This window comes from Canis lupus, chromosome 10 (assembly GCF_011100685.1).
Source record: "Canis lupus familiaris isolate Mischka breed German Shepherd chromosome 10, alternate assembly UU_Cfam_GSD_1.0, whole genome shotgun sequence".
NCBI classification, from domain to species: Eukaryota; Metazoa; Chordata; class Mammalia; order Carnivora; family Canidae; genus Canis; species Canis lupus.
This window is the reverse complement of record NC_049231.1, coordinates 44,260,584-44,278,638: the sequence shown is the minus strand read 5'-3', so window position 1 is coordinate 44,278,638 and position 18,055 is coordinate 44,260,584. Positions and strand designations below refer to the sequence as shown.

Sequence of the window (18,055 nt, the reverse complement as noted above, 5' to 3'; positions counted from 1 at the left end):
AGAATGTGACAACTGTAACTAGAGATAGGGCCTTGAAAGAGGTAAGCAAGGTAATGAGGTCATATACAAGTGGGTCCTAATCCAGTCTGACCCTTTAAGAAGAGGTTAGGTCATAGACACATAAAGAAAAAAGACTACGTGACAACACAGGGAGTAGACATACAACCCTGCTGACAGGGCTGGACTTCCAGCTCTAGGAATCTTGAGAAAATAAATTTCTGTTACTTAAGACACCAAGTCGGTGCCATTTTGTTATGGCAGCCTTAGGAAACTAACAGAGATGGCTAGAAGAGGAAGTCTAAATGTGGATTTCACATGCGGCTTTAAATACACTTACTATACTAGTTCCTTCTTACATAAGCCTGCAGTAACATGTGTTATTAAAACAAACTGTACTGTCTAATGAGGCAATTTGCTAGCTTGATTTTATAAGGTTAATTATTCTTCCAATTCAATCTCTATCAAAATGTACTATTTCAGATTTCCAACACTAATACATTTTTTTAAGTTATTTACTAGGGGGTCAGGAAGCTTTCAAAATAATCTACCATAAAGTGGCATTTTGGTCATTTAATATTTGATAGCCTGTAATAGAACCTTCTAGGTTGCTTCAGATATACTTTTATTAAGCTTAAGAATATACATCTAAAAATATCACTAAATCCACTTTTGTAAGCAAATGGATTTAAAAAACATCAAAAATGCATCGTCTTGAACTCTCTCCACCATAAATACACAGGAGCTTTGTGAAACTAACAGTGAGTTTTTAACAAATAGGATTATCTGAAACAGTATCAAGGATTACTGCATGGTTTAGAGAAATTTCCTAGAAAGAGCTATCTACCAGAGCAAATAAATCTAAATATTTAGTAACTGTGACAGGAACTGTCCTATAATTATTGTGAAATGAATTGTACTACACAAAAAACCTGCATCTCTTCAAGGTCCCAAAAGGGCAACTGATTTTCAGTTATAATTAATTAAATTTGATGATTTCTCTATGGAAAGATTTTTACAAGCTAAGTTAGCCATGCAGTAACTACACACGATATAAAATAACAAAGCATCCTGGCCCTTAGCGGAGAAAGGTGAAGATGGACATTTTAATTTTACTTCTACCTCTGAGTTACCAAAATGTAATCACTTCATCTTTAGGTTTTATTCTTCCTGATAGGATTCATATATTTTCTACTTTTAAAGCAATTTGTTTACTAAACTCAGAAACCTGTCACGAGTCCATTAATATAATTTTATAAACAGGGGAACCAATTCTCAAAACTTTCTATTTAACCTAGAAGTACAATTTTAATTATGATTTAAAGGATCAGAAGTCAATTTTATCATATTCTCCTTAAAATGATTTCTAGGAATTCCCTGATCTTGCCACGTGAGAAATATTTAAAGTAAAATACTTGAGAAATAGAAGTAAAAGATAACATTCAGGTCCTAATTAGTCAACTGAGGGGATTAATAATTGAGGAATTTCAAATTCTGTTTCTCTTGGCACTCAATCACGGATAAAAAAAATTGATTCCTGTTGTGGAAAAAAGAATAATGTCATAAAACTATGAAAAGCATTAATAGATGTTTACAATAAACCAAAGTTAAAAAGCAAAGATCTGTATTTACCTGGTAGATTACTAACTAGCTGACCTCTGATAAAATCATCTACCTCTTCTGGTTTTAAGTGGTACTGGCCATCTGGTTTTGCTTTTCTAGTTGCCATTCTAGCAAGGAGAATATTAGAACCTATAAAGTAAAAAAAAAAAAAGTTTTAAAAAAATATTCACCATTATTTTTTAATTTCTTAACAAAGACATCTACAGATAGGTTACCTATCAAATTTCTTTCAAAAACAATGAAAAATAATTTTGCAATTCTGATCATTTCAAATACAGTAAAACTGGCAGAATTTTGTTAAATATGACAGATTATAGCCCACATGGTTACTGGATAGAGATTTCCCTTGTTCCCAAATAAGTGTCATTTCAATATCTCCTACTCTGGTAAAGGAATGGTAAAAGCAGTCCCTAACTTTATGATGGGAGATGCAGGCAACAAGGATAATGATCAGAAATTTAATCATCCTGCCAATCAGTGAGTCCAGGGTTAGCAGGAAAACAAAGCCAAAGGAATGCTACTGGATAGGGGGGAAAAGTGAGCCTGAAGAACCCAAAGTCTCACTATATAATCAGAACATGTGCAGTGGAAACTGCGGGTGTGAGAGTCTTAAAAACAGATAGTGACAGTATGGTGTGGACATGGAGAAGTAAAGCAGAGCAGAGGAAAAGGGTACAGGAGACAGAGATGGTGTCAAGGGTCTCAGAGAGGAGGATGTTGGAATTTATGGAAGACGTAAAAATGGACATGCCTCAGTTTTATGGGAGCCTTATGTAACAGTGTTTTCCCAGGGTAAATATGTAAATATTCATGAAGAGAAAAAGTTCTGCAAAGTGACACCAAAATGGTAACAGTGGTGAGTCGTGGAGAGGCAAAAGGGGGTGAGGAGTGGAAATATTGTATCACATGGGATTTTCATTTTAATTGCTTGATTGAATCTAAAAGAATGTAGTACTCATATTGTCACACCTATAAATTAAAAAGTATAATTTAAACAACTACACCCATGCCAGATACTGGAAAACAGAAAATAAGCCCTAAATGAATGCTGGGAAGGATGTGAAGGCCAAACAGGGGAGCAGAAAGGTTGCTAGCTAGGAAATAGAGGAATGCTATGAATGTATTAATCATCTATTTTATTTTCTGTATCTTATGTTTTGATATCTTAAAACTCTTGCTGGCTGGGGAGAGATGACCCTCCCAGTGCTAGCTACTTTCTAAGAATAGCAAACAACTAACTCCTTTGGGAGCCCTCCTCGCATATGCAAGCCAGCCACCGTCAACCTTCTCCTTACCAAGGTCACACACAAAGATGGTATTTTCTTGCCCTAACTCATCCAGGCAGGGTACAAGGCAACTACAGATCCCAGCTTACAAAGGCCTAAGGGGAACACAGGATTACCCAAAACAGTGAATCCAAAGCTTTTATTCCACTCAGCCCAACTTTTCCCACAGAAATCCCAATATAGGCTCTGGTCTAGGATTTCCCGTCATTCCTGCTTCTGCCTCCTGACCAAAACTGGGGGTTCCTCACGTGGCCCTGCATGGTGCAGCATGCCTTCTCCTCCCACCTTGGGAAGTGTAAGTAATAAAAATCTTTCCACAGTATTGGCTTCTCTGTGTCATTACTCAGTTCTCTCCAGAAATTAAAACCCCAAGGGTACAAATGACACCAAGAACTTCAGAGGAATAAGAATGGAAGAGGAGTGGTTGGAAATAACAATGACAAGCTAAAAGGAAGTTCTATCTACCTCCCATGCCTGGAACTACAGAATACTGGAGAGAACACGAGTAAAGAGGCATCCTGGTAGGAGCTATTCAATAGAGTATGTTCTGAGAGAAGGAGGGGACTCAGGGAAGCTGAGGTGTCAGAGACGGCTCCACCAAACAAGGACAAACGGTGGAAGTGGCTGAGGAAACTAAGCACAAGGGTTAAAGACAAAACAAGGGGTGGGGAGAGACAGGACAATCATCGAGGGCCAACAGTTGATAAGGATGACTTCTGGAATTGACAGTGAAGACAGGACTGGTGGAGTACTCCAGGAAGCTAAAGTTCATAAAGTAACTTAATTACAACAAGACTCACAATAACACTTAACTCCCAATCACCCCCAACCACATTGCTTTAAAGAAGGCTTTTGGTTCATTTAAAAAGAGTATGTTTACAAATACTGAATTCACTTCTCCCCATTTTTGAAAAACTAGAAATATTCCAACTTGTTTAACCCAAAGACAGTATCATCATCATCCATTTACTTACCTTTCTAACACTTCTACCTCACGTATTGCACAAATGTGACCAATGCTAAGAATGGTCTTAGAAGTCAGAGGCCTATGCAGTACAGTAAAAAAAAAAACAACCTGAACAATTACTCCAAAAAATTAAATGATATTCAATGATCATTTAGCAATGCTTTGAGTACAATAAATAATACAAGATAAGCTAGATACTAACCAATTCCAACAGAGGCTGCACATTTGGTCTGGTCTTTGATTTCTGTGCGGACAGCATTTGCAAATTCATCAGGTGTAAGTCTGGTCTCTGCAAGGATTTCAGTGATATCTACCAGTGCTTCATCACAACTGACAGCTTCGATGTTATGTGTGTAGCTGTTGACACAAAGCAAAGGCAATGAATCACCTGGCAGCTTGCCCTCTAGTAGACACAAATGTGGCAGGGTCGAGTCTTCCCCTGGCATCTTTCTTCATTTCCTTTTAAGACTTTTTAAAATGCTAAAAAAAAAAAAAGTATTAGCATTTTAGCATTTTAATTAAAGTGGCCTAAGTGCCATTATTTAGTCACCTAATTTTTAACTGCAAAACCTATTGATTAGTATTTTCTCATTTTCCGTATTAACTACCAAAAATGCAGCAGATATTATCATTCCTGTTTCTCTATGCTGAGGATACCTTTGTAAAGCTCTGAATAGTTGAAAAGTAGTGTGCAAATTAAAACTATCGTAACATTTAACCTAAGAAGTATTTAAACATGGTTTACCAGAATCCTAAACAGATAGAAAAATCGCATAAATCAAAATAATTGATGATCTCCTAAACAAAAACACCACAACTGAATATCTTTTACTGTAGCAGGCCTAGGATACAGGATATAAAGACCAATCACCCCCAAATACCTGTCTGAAAGGACACAAACTACATTCCCTTAATGTGGAAATACTTTGGGTTTTGGTCATGATCTACTGACACAAAAGACTTGTTTTAATTAGCTAGAGAGGAAGAAAAGAAAAAGCAGAGTTATCCTATGGCTCCAAAGGTAATTAAATATGCAGACCACAAATGGAAGGCAACCAGAAAGGCCTCAAGGTCAAAAACGTACCTTCAATAACTTACTAGTTAACATATACTATGCCTTATCTCACCACCTTACTGCAGGTTACAAATCAGAATTGGCTGTATTCATTTAAGAAATGAGTATTTGGTTTACACCTAAGGGTGAAATCTCCAAGAGCAGAAGGGTATACCTGATAGCAATTCTGCTTCCCAGTGAAAGCTGCCCTGAGGCAGAAATAATATGAAGCCGAGGTAGCATTTCCAAAGGGTGGCAGGAGAATGACACTGTACATTTCCCCCCCCCCCCCAAGCATAGCCACGTGCCACTGACAATGTCTCCAAAGACTAAAATGATCTCAGAACCAGTATGTGTCACAGCTCTCTTTCAAATCTCCCTGATGTGAGACTCAGGCTGGTAGGTAGGTAGCTGCCTGAATGCCTCAATGCTCATAACACAGAACAGAGGAGTACCACTCCCCAGCTCAATCATCCATTCCCAGCCCTCATCTGGATGCTTCTATCGACCTCAGCGCTGGAACAGGAATTTTTTTTTTTTAAAGATTTTATTTATTCACGAGAGACAGAGAGAGAGAGAGAGAGAGGCAGAGACACAGGCAGAGGGAGAAGCAGGCTCCATGCAGGGAGCCCGATGTGGGATTCGATCCCGGGACTCCAGGATCACGCCCTGGGATGAAGGTGGCACTAAACCACTGAGCCACCCGGGCTGCCCTGTGGAACCGGATTTAAAAACACACTTTCCCCTGGTAACACCAACATTCCCATATGTGGGATCTTAAAGACAGCTGTGATTATAAATGGCTTATCATTCAGCACTCAGAGCTACAAACTAATGCCAGATAATTTCATCTGGTCCTTTTATTTTCTTTTTCCTGCTCAAGTAGACACTGGATTTCGTTTCTCTATACGGGATCAGCAGTCATCAACAGTTATTTGTATTTAATAGATATTCAATAAATATTCAAAATAATGCAAAGGAGAGAGGAAGAAGTGAAGACAGAGGTGCAAGAATTATCTTTCAGAACATTAATACCCTCCAAAGGTTGATGAACCTTGGCCTACTGTCCAGATGCCTGTTTTGGTAAGTATTTAATGGAACACAGTAACACCCACTCACTAATATATGTGTCTGTGGCTTTCACTTTATACAGCAGAGTTGAGCAGTTGGAACACAGACCTTATCTAGTCCTTTACAGAAAAAATATGCCGACTCCTGCTTTGGAGCATACGTTGCCTGCCATGAACTTATTTTAAATTTTGAGTTTTGAATCAATGTTAAGTATATCTATCTGAGGACACTTGAGTGGGTCAGAGGCTGAGTGTCTGCCTTCAACTCAGGTTGTGATCCTGGATCCCAGGATTGAGTCCTGTATTAGGCTCCTAACAGGGAGCCTGCTTCTCTCTCTGCCTAGGTCTCTGCCTCTTTGTCTCTCTCAAGAATAAAATCTTAAAATCAATCAATCAATCATCCTATACTGTATATAAAAGTTAATCTCCTTTTCTCAAGCCAACTATCAACCACCCTAAAACTATTACTAAAAACTTTTATAAAAACTAACTTTTGGCAAACCTAATGATTTTAGAATATAAATGGTTTTAGAATCTCTACTTGTTAATCCATCAGTTCTGATTATAAACAAAACTATAATTCAAATGTAATAAAAGAAAATAACTAGATTAAAAAAATGCCAATCCTTCATCTGTCTGGTTCCAGAGGAAGAAAACGAGAGCCACTGAGTTGAAGTTATATAGGCAGAGAATCAGTTTACACCGACATCAAGAATCATCTGAACAGTCTGAGGCAGTGCAAACATGTATCTTAAGATTGAGCTACTGACTGCTGGAGTTGCTGACGATAGGGTTCCTGAAAGAAAGAAGAGTCCACCAAAAGTGGCCCTGACAACCCTAAAGAACACCAGACTCTCTTCAGTATCAGATACAGAAGCAAAAGAACAGACACGGAAGTGACTGCAGCATACGATGTACCTTGCCAGTGTTTCATACATTGTTCGTGCAACTTCTTTATATGCATGAAAATCATATGGAACGGCCTGAAGATTAGGACAAAGTTGTTTAGCTTGCCCAAAAAACATTCCATTCTTGATGCCAACTTGTCTAGAGAAAGAATAAAACACAAGGGAGGTTATACTAGGAATAACTTTCAAATGCAAAACCAAATACCAAATGTTGACAGTATCTCCCCATGCCACTAATACATAATTTTCACTTAATTCTCATTAGGGATAAACAACAAGCATTAAAAAAAAACTTACAAGTTTGTTTCCCCCCCAAAGGAAAATTGCACAATTGCCTGATTAGTGTAAATGACATGTGTAGATGTGCAAAAATATGTTATTAAAAGACCAGGTTTGGCGCTTGTCTGTCTCTGAAGATTTCTCCTAAGACTCAGACCTCTGGCCCCTTTGCAGAGATGCCAGCATGCCATATGCTGGTGATATCACAACCACCACAGAGCAGGAATGTGCTGTCAAAAAGAGGTTTTCTTCCCCTAACACATGGCACAGTTTGGCCAGGGTTCATCCCCCAAAGACAAAGAATATAAACGAAAGAACTACACAAAACAGTGCTATGTGACAAACAGACAAAATGTACTCATCCTATTACCACCCAATTCCCAATTGACCAATTCCATGCTCCTGAAGTGGCTCCACAGTGGTTGAGATGCCAACAGCATTGTATATGGTAGGACATCACTCTGGGCAGGAGCCAGGGTTCCAGAACTTTGAGGGACCTAATTGAAAATGGTAAATTTTAAATCTTTTGCGTGTCTTAATGCCCCACATTACCTCTGATATTTGGAGCATTCAGCACAAAACTATAATTATGGAATTATACATAATTAAGTAAAATTCCATTTGACCACTCTGCAACGAATCAAGAAAAATACTTTAAAGTAAAAACAAGCAAAATAACAAGCACTAGTTTCACCAGATTACTTATTACTATGTAGATACATCAAATAGTTATTCTAGACATTCATTCAATAAATATTTACCAAGTGCTTACTTAGTATGGGGGTATAGCCACACTAAGTTTGGAGAATCAATATACAAATACTAGGCTTCAATTACTCAGAGGTCTCTGGCACCCTCCCCATCTCAGACCACCACTGAGAGCCAAGAAGGAAAAGAATCTTCCAAGTTACTCAGAAGTAAATGCAAAATCATATCCATTTCTTATGGACACGAAGACAGTAATAAATTATCTGACTGCAAAGTTCCCAGTAGACGAGAAACATCTAATAGGAAGGAAAAGTGACAGTAAAAGAAGCGATGAATAACAAACAGCATGGTAAAGATTTTTTCATTAATTCAACAAAAATTTATGTCTCAGGCATTTTGTGGGATAGTGGGCAAAAAGATGGTAAACAAAACAGATCGCATGATGTTCACAAGGATGATTCTGCACTCACCCAACAAAGGATAGATTATAGTCAATGGACCTTGTTCAGTAAGGCAGGGAAGTATAATAGTTCTGAAGTCTATACAGAAGTACATACAATTTAAGACATTTTTAATAATGCTGGTTATATAGCTTCGGCATGCAAAGGCTAAGCTTACAAATTAAAGGTAATTCATTTTTTTAAAAAAATGTGTTATGTAATTGCTATAAATACCATATTCTTTTATTTACAATAATTTCATTTCATTTTTTACGTATTCAAAAATTCTCAGGGACGTATTACTTAGCAAAACATAATACATCTACTTAATGTATTCATGCACATACTTGTCTTGGAGAGAAATGTTTAGGTGCCACTAGACACCATAAGGAAGTTACAAACAAACAAGGAAGACTAAGAGGTTTCCTATATTATTAAAGGAAGCAAAATACTCTGAGTTGGTAGTTGGGAAACTGGATTTGGTTCATATAAAATAAATGAGTAAAGGCAAATACACAACAGTCTGAAGTGACTCTCTGCTACAGTGACTTATCTATTCCTGTCACCAGGTCCCACGCAGGATAAACTATAAACTACCAATACTTCATCAGTGTGTGATGCAAAAAAAGATTATTTGCAGGTTCACACTGCACATGTACGCTGCTGTCCATTCACTATGTTAATAGGTATCCATATCACTAAGAACAGTAAAGCGTCCTTACAAAAACATTCAAAAATGATTTGATCTTAAAAAATACGTGATTCTATTACCCATTCATCCGTGTATCTACCTTCTCACTTATGTATAAAGCTTACGCCTTCTGGTGAATAAAACTACTAACAATAATGCATATTCTAATGCATCCTACCTTTCCAGGATTTCTACCATCTCATGTGCACACACCATCCTTTGCAGACCCATTATTAGTCTGTGTCTACTGGAAACTCACCAATGTATAGAACTGGGATGATCATCCCCACAATCCAGTCCCCACTCCAATCCTAGAAACATTTCTCTGATACAATTGTGAATATATGTATTTTTTTTTAAATCTTTTCACCTAAGGAAAATACAATTATTGGACCACCACAAGAAAAGAATATCAAGAATTGTTTTCTAGACTTTCATTATCAACAGCTTTCTACAAAATGAAAATCACAAGTAAGAAACAAAACCGAATTGCTGTGGATCTTGTGGGCCAATTTCCCAACTTACACTCAAATTCATTTTCATCACTTTATGAATCTCCTTAAAATAATTGCCACCTAAGTGGCTTGCTGCATAGTATTTGGCCCATGTATCGTCACCCCAATTATTTTCTAATACATTCAGCTTGAAATAGCTAATGCAATAGGACTGCAATATCCAAACACCAAAAAAAGCCTAGAGCCTAGACAGGAGTCCAAAGCCAGCAGGAACAGGAAAACACTTTTACCCCCGAAGTAGACTTGCTATCCCCTACTCCCCACATCCAGCCAGAACTCAGCTTGTAGGCAGTACAGAGAGGGTAGGGCTTTCATCTCATCACCAGTTGAGCAGAACTCAAATGCTGACAGAGCATGTCTGAGCTTCACCATACTCTCCACATATGAACACAAATTCAGCTCTAAACTGCCTGGGCTAATAAAAATACGGTAATCCAGAATGCATCTGTATTTGACTTACTGTTTTTATTAAGTTTTTGACTCTTGGGCTACATTATCAACTAACAATTAAAAGATTAAAACATAATTCTGTTGGTAAGAAAGGCAAAGTTAGTCTAGGACTAAAAGTTTCACATGTCGTAAATGAAAAATAATTTAAATATTTTATGATTATGCTTATTTGATTACAAAGTTTTCTTGAATATCTTTTAAATAAAATAATTGGCAAGATTTTAAACTATTTCAGTTAGATGATGTTGAGATATTTTATGTTCCTTTTAGACAATCCCAACTTTTAATCAGCACTGAAAAATGTTAAATATATCAAATCATGATGCTGTACACCTGAAAGTACTGTAATGTATGTCAACTATACCTCAATAAAAACAAAAGTATGCATGACAAAGCCGTAAGTAAAAAAGACCAAAAAATAGAATTGATAGAGGACTCTGTTTTTAATTAAATACTTGAATACTTGCCAACAATGTGTAAATACCTGCTGTGTTATAAAGGTAAAAATGTCTGCTCAGTTACCAGGAAAGAAAAAAATAGACTGTTCTTTTAAATTAATTCATTACCTCTAGTACAACTAAATTTGTACTAGATTTTGTACTAGATTATCTTACAACTAGTACAACTGATTATTTTTAAATGACTGATTCTTTTTTTAAGTATGACGAACTTGTATATATGCCTGTTTCTTCTTCTACTGAACCAGCCCACTGTGAAGAGAGTTTATGCTTACTGCAATATAAAGTTATACATACAAAGCTGGTACTAATGAGTTGACAACACTACAATTTTAAGTGTGGAGATTACTGCATATGCCAATATGGAATTATTATCTTATAATTTAATAGGTGATCAGTTTTAACATTATTTTGAATACTATTAGAGTTTTAAATTACAAGGGATTTTTCTTAGCTATAAAAAAGAATGACTAAATCAGAAGACCATGAAGTCCCTTTCCCATGACAAAACATCTAATTCTTTGGGGCACCTGGGTGGCTCATTCATTTGAGCGTCTGACCCTTGGTTTCAGCTCAGGTCATGATCTTGGTGGGGGGGATGGGGGTGGGTCGTGGGATCAAGCCCCATGTAGGGCTCTGCCCTCAGTGTAGAGTTGGCTTGGGATTCTTTCCCTTTCTCTCCCTCCCCCTCTGCCTGCCTCTCTCCTCATGTGTGTACTCTCTCTAATAAATAAATAAAATCTTTTAAATTTTTTTAAAAATATTCAATTCTTTAATTACATGTTTCAAAAGACAATGGTTTAAAAATGACATTGTCTAATTTCTGTTGGTTTCCACTGTCAGACCTACCGATTCATCAGTAAACTGAGGTATTTATTTAAAGTTATCTAGCATTTGTGAAAGGAAAAAAGGAATGAAGGGGATTAAGCCTTGAAATATTTCTTCCCATAACATGTGTAACATAGGCCTGACTGGCACATCTAATCTACTTCAAAAGAATCTCTAGGGGCGCCTGGGTGGCTCAGTTGGGTTAGGTGCCTGCCTTTGGCTTGGGTCATGATCAGGTCCTGGAATCAGGTCCCATGTCGGGCTCCCTGCTCAGCAGGGAGTCTGCTTCTCCCTCTCTCCCTCCCTCATAAATAAATAAACTTTAAAAAAAAAACCAAAAGAATCTCTAAAAATGATTAAGTTAACTATTCGTAAAGATTACAACACACTTAATTTCCACATACCTGGCTTCATAACTACAAGAGGCAATCTCAGCCTTTGACAAAACAGAATCAATCCCATTTGCTTGTGCAGAATCTTGGTTCTCCCACATTGATGAATCTGGTATCTCTGCTTTAAAAATAACAAAATTTAATGATTATACGTTAAAAATTCATTTTCCTTTTCACTCAAATATATTTTCCATTCCTCTCATACACAAATGTTTAATAAGTTCCGGATATAGTTGTATCCATTAGTACTGGTCTCCTAACTCAATAAAAGAAAAAAACTAGAGTTCTAAAATGGTTTGCTTCCATTCTATACTTCACCATTCTATACTTCATCATATAACACATATAATACATTCAAAGTGTTCCATTTTAGCAAAGATTTGTTTACAAAATGTACCAAAAGATAAATATAAACTATCTCTTTAACAGTCTCTTGAGATGAAAAAGGATGAAAAGTTATCAGGAAGATGAACCCCCTCCTATATTCTTGAAAAGATCACACAGCTCCCTGTAATGGGAAACAGTTAATGGAAAATACACATTTCTCTGAATGTTCTTTGCCGTTTCCTAAATAAACTACCTGCAAAACCGGAGGCTACTTAACAACACACTCAACAAACATCAATTTCCTACAAGTCATTCGATCAAACAATTCATTAGGTCACATATCATAAAGAGGTTTCATCCTACACTTAAGATTTTTTTTCTGAACACACATCAGGAAAAAGAACTTCACAACACTGCCCCCCTTCCAGTAAATTCTACTTAATGGATTAACAATGCATGTTCAATTAAAAACATTAAGTGTGATCAGAATATCAACTGCTTTACAGAAAACAACTCTAGCCTAAACAGTACCACTAACTAGTATCTCTCAATATCCAAACCAAATGTACAGTTTCTCATAAGATTATAAAAGCACATATCTAGAGAGTACTGACTGCATGCCACTTTCCTTCCTTTACCATTAGCTTCACTAGCAATTGAGAAAGATTAAAACACAACTTCAGTTCTTGGTCTCTTGGGATACTACTATGTTCTAAGAATATGCTTTAAAAATATATATTCTTGAAACACAATCTCCTCAGCCATAGTTCTAATGCTATTAACAAAAATACCACTAATTAGTGAAACAAGCCAAGATGGGCCATTTCAATAAAGTCTAGACAAACCTATTTTGAGTACATTGTAATAATATGTAACCAGCAAACCCAGTATTTCCTTTCTGCTTATTTCAGAGACCTAATGTTCCCTGAAAAATCAGTCAAGTTAAAGCACCATGGCAAAGCGTCTGGCTTTGTGGTCTAAAACAACTGTTCCAGGTCTGACTCCAGAAATTGTCAACATCTTTTACCCAACTATGCAACCAAAATAAGCATTTTTGGATTCCAGCACCCATACACACAAAGCATAAATGCAAATCAAGCCATAAGGTATCTTAATGGGCTCAAATCCCACTTGCCTCTAAAATTAAAACAGCAGAGAATATAATTTGAGCCATGACTCCTGATATATTATGATAAACATATGTTATACCATGAAAAATTAAAAACAGAATGAGGAGCAGATTTCCCTGTTTTACTGAAGCATCTCAGAAGGCCAAATATCAGCTTTCATAGTCCTTATTCTACGCTGAAAATCTGCAAGAATTTCAAGATTGTCAGCATCACAGTTCAAGAGAGGCTGCTACTAAACCAAACAACAACAAAGAGAGTTGAAGCTTGAAGAGCCACAACCAGCTGCATTTCACAGGTATCACTATGACCTTATTATGCTTTAAAAGCTGTGGAGTTAGGGGACTTCTATTTGAAGGTGTAGTTAAATAATCTACGATACTTGTCTTGAAAATTACAGAAAAATCATGCTTGGGGTGAGAAAACTGTCTGTAGTCCTTGGGCTCCCAATGCCCTGCCTGAGAGGCACCACCTCATGGTTCTCTTCACTGGGCTGGCTGACCTTTTCCACAGTGCAGCAGAGAGCGTGGATCCCTCCACGAGCGCAGTGAGTTGCTTCAAGGGAGATTCAGGGAAATTCAGGGACACACTGTCCTCAGTGGAGGGCAAAGTAGAGAACTGCTCATCAAAACTTGACAAACTAGACGGGCACATGGAGAATGTGGAGGAACGGTTGGAGAAATCAGAGGCCAGGACCCAAGTCTGTGAAAAAGAAATCGCTGAGAATAAATCTATGACTAACACGATTTTAAAAACTGTTGTTCTTTAGAATGAACACTGAAGTTGTTGAAGGGATAAGAAAACATCTGCATCCTGGAATCCAAGAAGGGGTAAAAGGCCCCAACCACAAAATCTTGAGTATAAATGGATTCCAAATGAGGTCATCAATGAGAAGCATCACTGCTGAGTACAGCTGAGGAAGCAGCTTCCAAAGGAAGTCATGGATGGAGAGCCCCTGGTTATGCTGGTCCGTTTAGACAAAGAGTTCTTGAATATGACGAACAAGAAACTCAAGTTTCTATCTATAAAGGGCTGAAGATGCTATTTGTTCTAATGCTTTGCCTAGACACACAAGCTGAAACATCTGAACTGAGTTTTTTTAAAAGTTAGTGTGCAGAAGCCAAAGACTCTAATTCCTAAATAGATCCTCGATATTTTAAAATTTTTGTGTCATGTCTGATAAGGACCCAGAGAAAGAAAGATCAGGGAATAATAAGGAAAGAAGAAAAAAGGCACTGAAAAAACAAGTTCTAAGTACAAGGTTAGCTGCAACCAAACTTTATAATAAAGGACAATCTGTTCATTTTATGTTACAAATATTTTGTTAAGTTCCTAATGGGTCAAAGGCTTAGGAAATAAAAGTGAATGACATCAAGTTAAAGAAAGAATATAAAATGCAAAGTATCAAATTCACCTTTTCTAGTGACAGAAAACTCTATTTTTGACAGTTTTCAGTGGCAAGTGAATTTTCAATATTTCTCCTAATATTTACCTTCTAATTTACCACCCACATTTAGAGTGGAGGGGATGTGAATTATAAAAGGTCATTACAATGTTATGAAAATCCAGTGGTTAAACTGGTGAAGATAATCAAGTAACCAATGACTGTATTCTGTTAATAAACTGCATATGGTCAGATCACTTGTGAAGGAAGGAAAGATATAAGAGGACTAGTTCTCTACTACTCCTAAGGAACGTACGCTTGCCACGGCCAAACTTCTTGATGGAGACTACCAGACTACAGAGTGTGTAGCAAACACAAGATTCTACCCACTGTAGGAACTGAGTGCTGGGTAACTGACCGACGTTACTGAATGCTAAGTCCACGGTATTTTTCCTTCTTTCAATGTTCATTGATTTTTTTTTTTTTTTTTTTTTTTACTGAGTGCCCAATAGGTGACAAGTATTATGCATTTCCTTAAGCTACTTATTTGTTTTCTAGAAACTTAAGATTTCATCTTTTAAATGCCACACCGAAAATACAAAAAGAAAAACCAATCTACCACAAAACCATACTACCAATACTTAAGAAACTACCCATATTGTCACATACCTCAAACAACTAAATATGAACAAACTCAATACTGGCTACTCCAAGATCTTCTCATGACACACAAAATGTTAGAATCTCAAAAAACTCTTAAAAGATTTAAAAACCAAGAAAACCTTTAGGAAATTGGGAAAATACAGATACACATGAAACAAAAATTTATCTCCTATCATTACTGTCTTTTGCACTCACACTATGTAAACAGATAATCACAACCAACAAAAACACTGTAATCCCATAAAGGTCCTCAGAAATGTCCAGTGGTTTTCCTTTTGCCTTAATTTCAGTGAAATCATTTCTAAAATAATCCCAAGTTTTCATAACTGAAAACTAGGAACCAGAAATAATCAGGATGAAATTTCACTGCTTGCCTTCCCATTTCACTGTACCTAAATTTCTGGATACTCTCTGATTAATATTTTTCTGGAAAACTAATTTAAAAAATGTTTTGGCTCTGCAGACAACCATGAGAAAACTGATCAATGACAAAGAATTTAATTTCTAACCAAATATTTCTCAGAGAATTTACTCAGGGGGGAAAACAGATATAAAAATCTTAGTAGTATTGTAAATCATCTAAGTTATGATTTTATTTAATTAATAGTAAAAATATAAAAGCCAGTGAGGCAAGAAAATATTGAAGCAGGTTCAGTAAAGACATGGGGAATGATTTCTGGTATTTATCTTTATTCCAATAAGTGAAATCCTATTGTTTTTTATTCCACTGCTGCATGTAAATCTTTAGCAATATGAACTTTCATTCATGTCTTTACTGTGATCAGTGACCAAACAACTAGTAATTAACTCTCCAGTCTAGAGGCTTCCACAAAATGATGTTCATGATTTTATTTTCATCCCCAATCTAAATGTATACAAAGCAAACTAATCAAACCTTATAACATTCTTCACTCTCTGTCCCAGGAAAATGTCATCATCCAACTCAACAAAGCAGGACTATAAACCAGTCATTTGTACTGCATACAGATTTTTGCCTTAAGATGTCACTGACACCTTTAAAACCCTTGAATGAAAAAGCTAATTATTTCAACTCTTTCATTTCTATAACAACAATACCAGCAGCAAAATCCAGACGTCTTCAACAGGAGCATTATGACTTCAAAGAGAGCTCATTTGTACCTGCTTTGCCTTTCAGGATTTTATTCTGATAATACTGCCACTCCAGCTGGGGGTTAGCACCGGGACGTAAAGGTGCCCTTCCTGTGCCTCTGTTACTTGTAACAGCCACTGGTTTTCCTGGTAGGAAAAGAAAAAAATTATTTTTAAATCGAAGTACATGAATATTAACAACACTGATAACATGTAAGGGAAAATTTTTCACAAGATTTAAAAAATACAGTTTTTCCTTAGGCATTCATCCATAAAGAAGCTTAACATCTCTAAACATTATTAATTACCATGCAAAGATCATCTAAATTTATCAATACCCCCCTAAAAGTAAGCTATTTATGTCAATTTTGATACATGTATTCAACTTAAAAGCAACGCTATCACTTTGCTTCCCCTTGTTTTTGTTTGGCTTTTTGCAGTAGAAAAAAGTCAACTCTGATTCCAGATTTGAATTGGAGAGGTGGGAAAGGAAAAGAAAAACCAACTCTTATCTCAATTTTTTATATTTCATATCAGAAAAGGTAACATTTAAACTAATCTTTCAATTTTACAAAGCAAAAGGAACAAATCAACCACAATCTGACCTACTATGTAACCCAATGTGAGAACACAGTCCCCCTTCAATTTTTGGTTTAGTTATAAAATCTTTCATTTATCATTTCTTTGTATGTGCATTCAATTACAAGAGATTCTTAAAGCAACAGCACAGATAATTAATATATATGTTACTGAATGCATGTGTTGTACGAATAAAAAAAAATAATGCATCAGAGTGACTCATCAGGCTAAGCTCAATTCTTCAACATTCTAAGCTCCTTTCAAAGCTGAAGCAGTAGCTGCTACTGACAAAAATAAAGCCCTGGTATTAACCGAGCAGCTTCTGTGCTTTCCTTAAAGGAAGAACAAACTAGACTCTCAAAAGAAAACACTAATAGTTACATCTTTAAGCACAGAAAGAACTACTGAAAAATCCAGAATAAATATTTTTAAAAGTACTGCCTCACTCACAAATACCTGAAATTCTATTAAAACTAAGATGACAGCATATCTTAGCAATAATCAATAATGTAAAATTATTCTCTAACCAAAAGGTGGGAATATGCAGTAGCATCAGGACAGTTAATCAAGTTTATTCAAGAGAGAGAAAGCACAGTGACCCAAGTAGCAGCCATATGCTACCACAAAATTTCCATTTAATAACAAAGTAATAGTATATATATAAAAATACAGAAAATGCCCAGTACCAATCTACATTAGTCTTAGAATGACAGATCCTTCAGCTGAAGATTATTCCCTAGACCTGAACTCTATAGGAAGAAAAAAATGTTTCTAATTTCCTTTTATCTTTCTTGATAATTGAGTCCAGAAAAGTTGGAAGCAGAAATTTATTTTGCCAAGGAAAACCAGAATAAGTATTTCTTAAAGCAGATTTTTAGATCCTTTAGAACATATATTTACAATAATGTTAATTTTCTTAAAATATAAACAAGAATACAGACCTTTGAGATCTGGTCTATTTCGTATACCCACTGATACAAAGAAGCAATCCATATCAACATGCATTATACAGCTCTGATGCCTGGGTGAACTCAATACTGACATATTTCCTAGAAGGAAAAAGAGAATGTTCAAACCCCAAACTAATTTTTAGTATTCCAAAAAATCAGGTCTAGTTAATTTTAGAAACTGTATTTTTAAAGTGCCTATAATTAGAATGAAGTTTCCAAAAATATATAGACTCTATTACAGATTATTTT

The 18,055-nt window shown here is 36.2% G+C and overlaps 1 protein-coding gene across 1 annotated transcript in view; it reads right to left on the bottom strand.

Annotated features, from left to right (window-relative positions):
* Positions 1–18,055, bottom strand: part of REV1 (REV1 DNA directed polymerase) — a 96,453-nt gene that overhangs the window by 16,291 nt on the left and 62,107 nt on the right. The window contains 6 exon segments of the mRNA XM_038551017.1: positions 1,630–1,749; positions 4,076–4,230; positions 6,916–7,044; positions 11,679–11,787; positions 16,308–16,424; positions 17,798–17,905. Coding sequence (XP_038406945.1) covers positions 1,630–1,749; positions 4,076–4,230; positions 6,916–7,044; positions 11,679–11,787; positions 16,308–16,424; positions 17,798–17,905 — 738 coding nt within the window.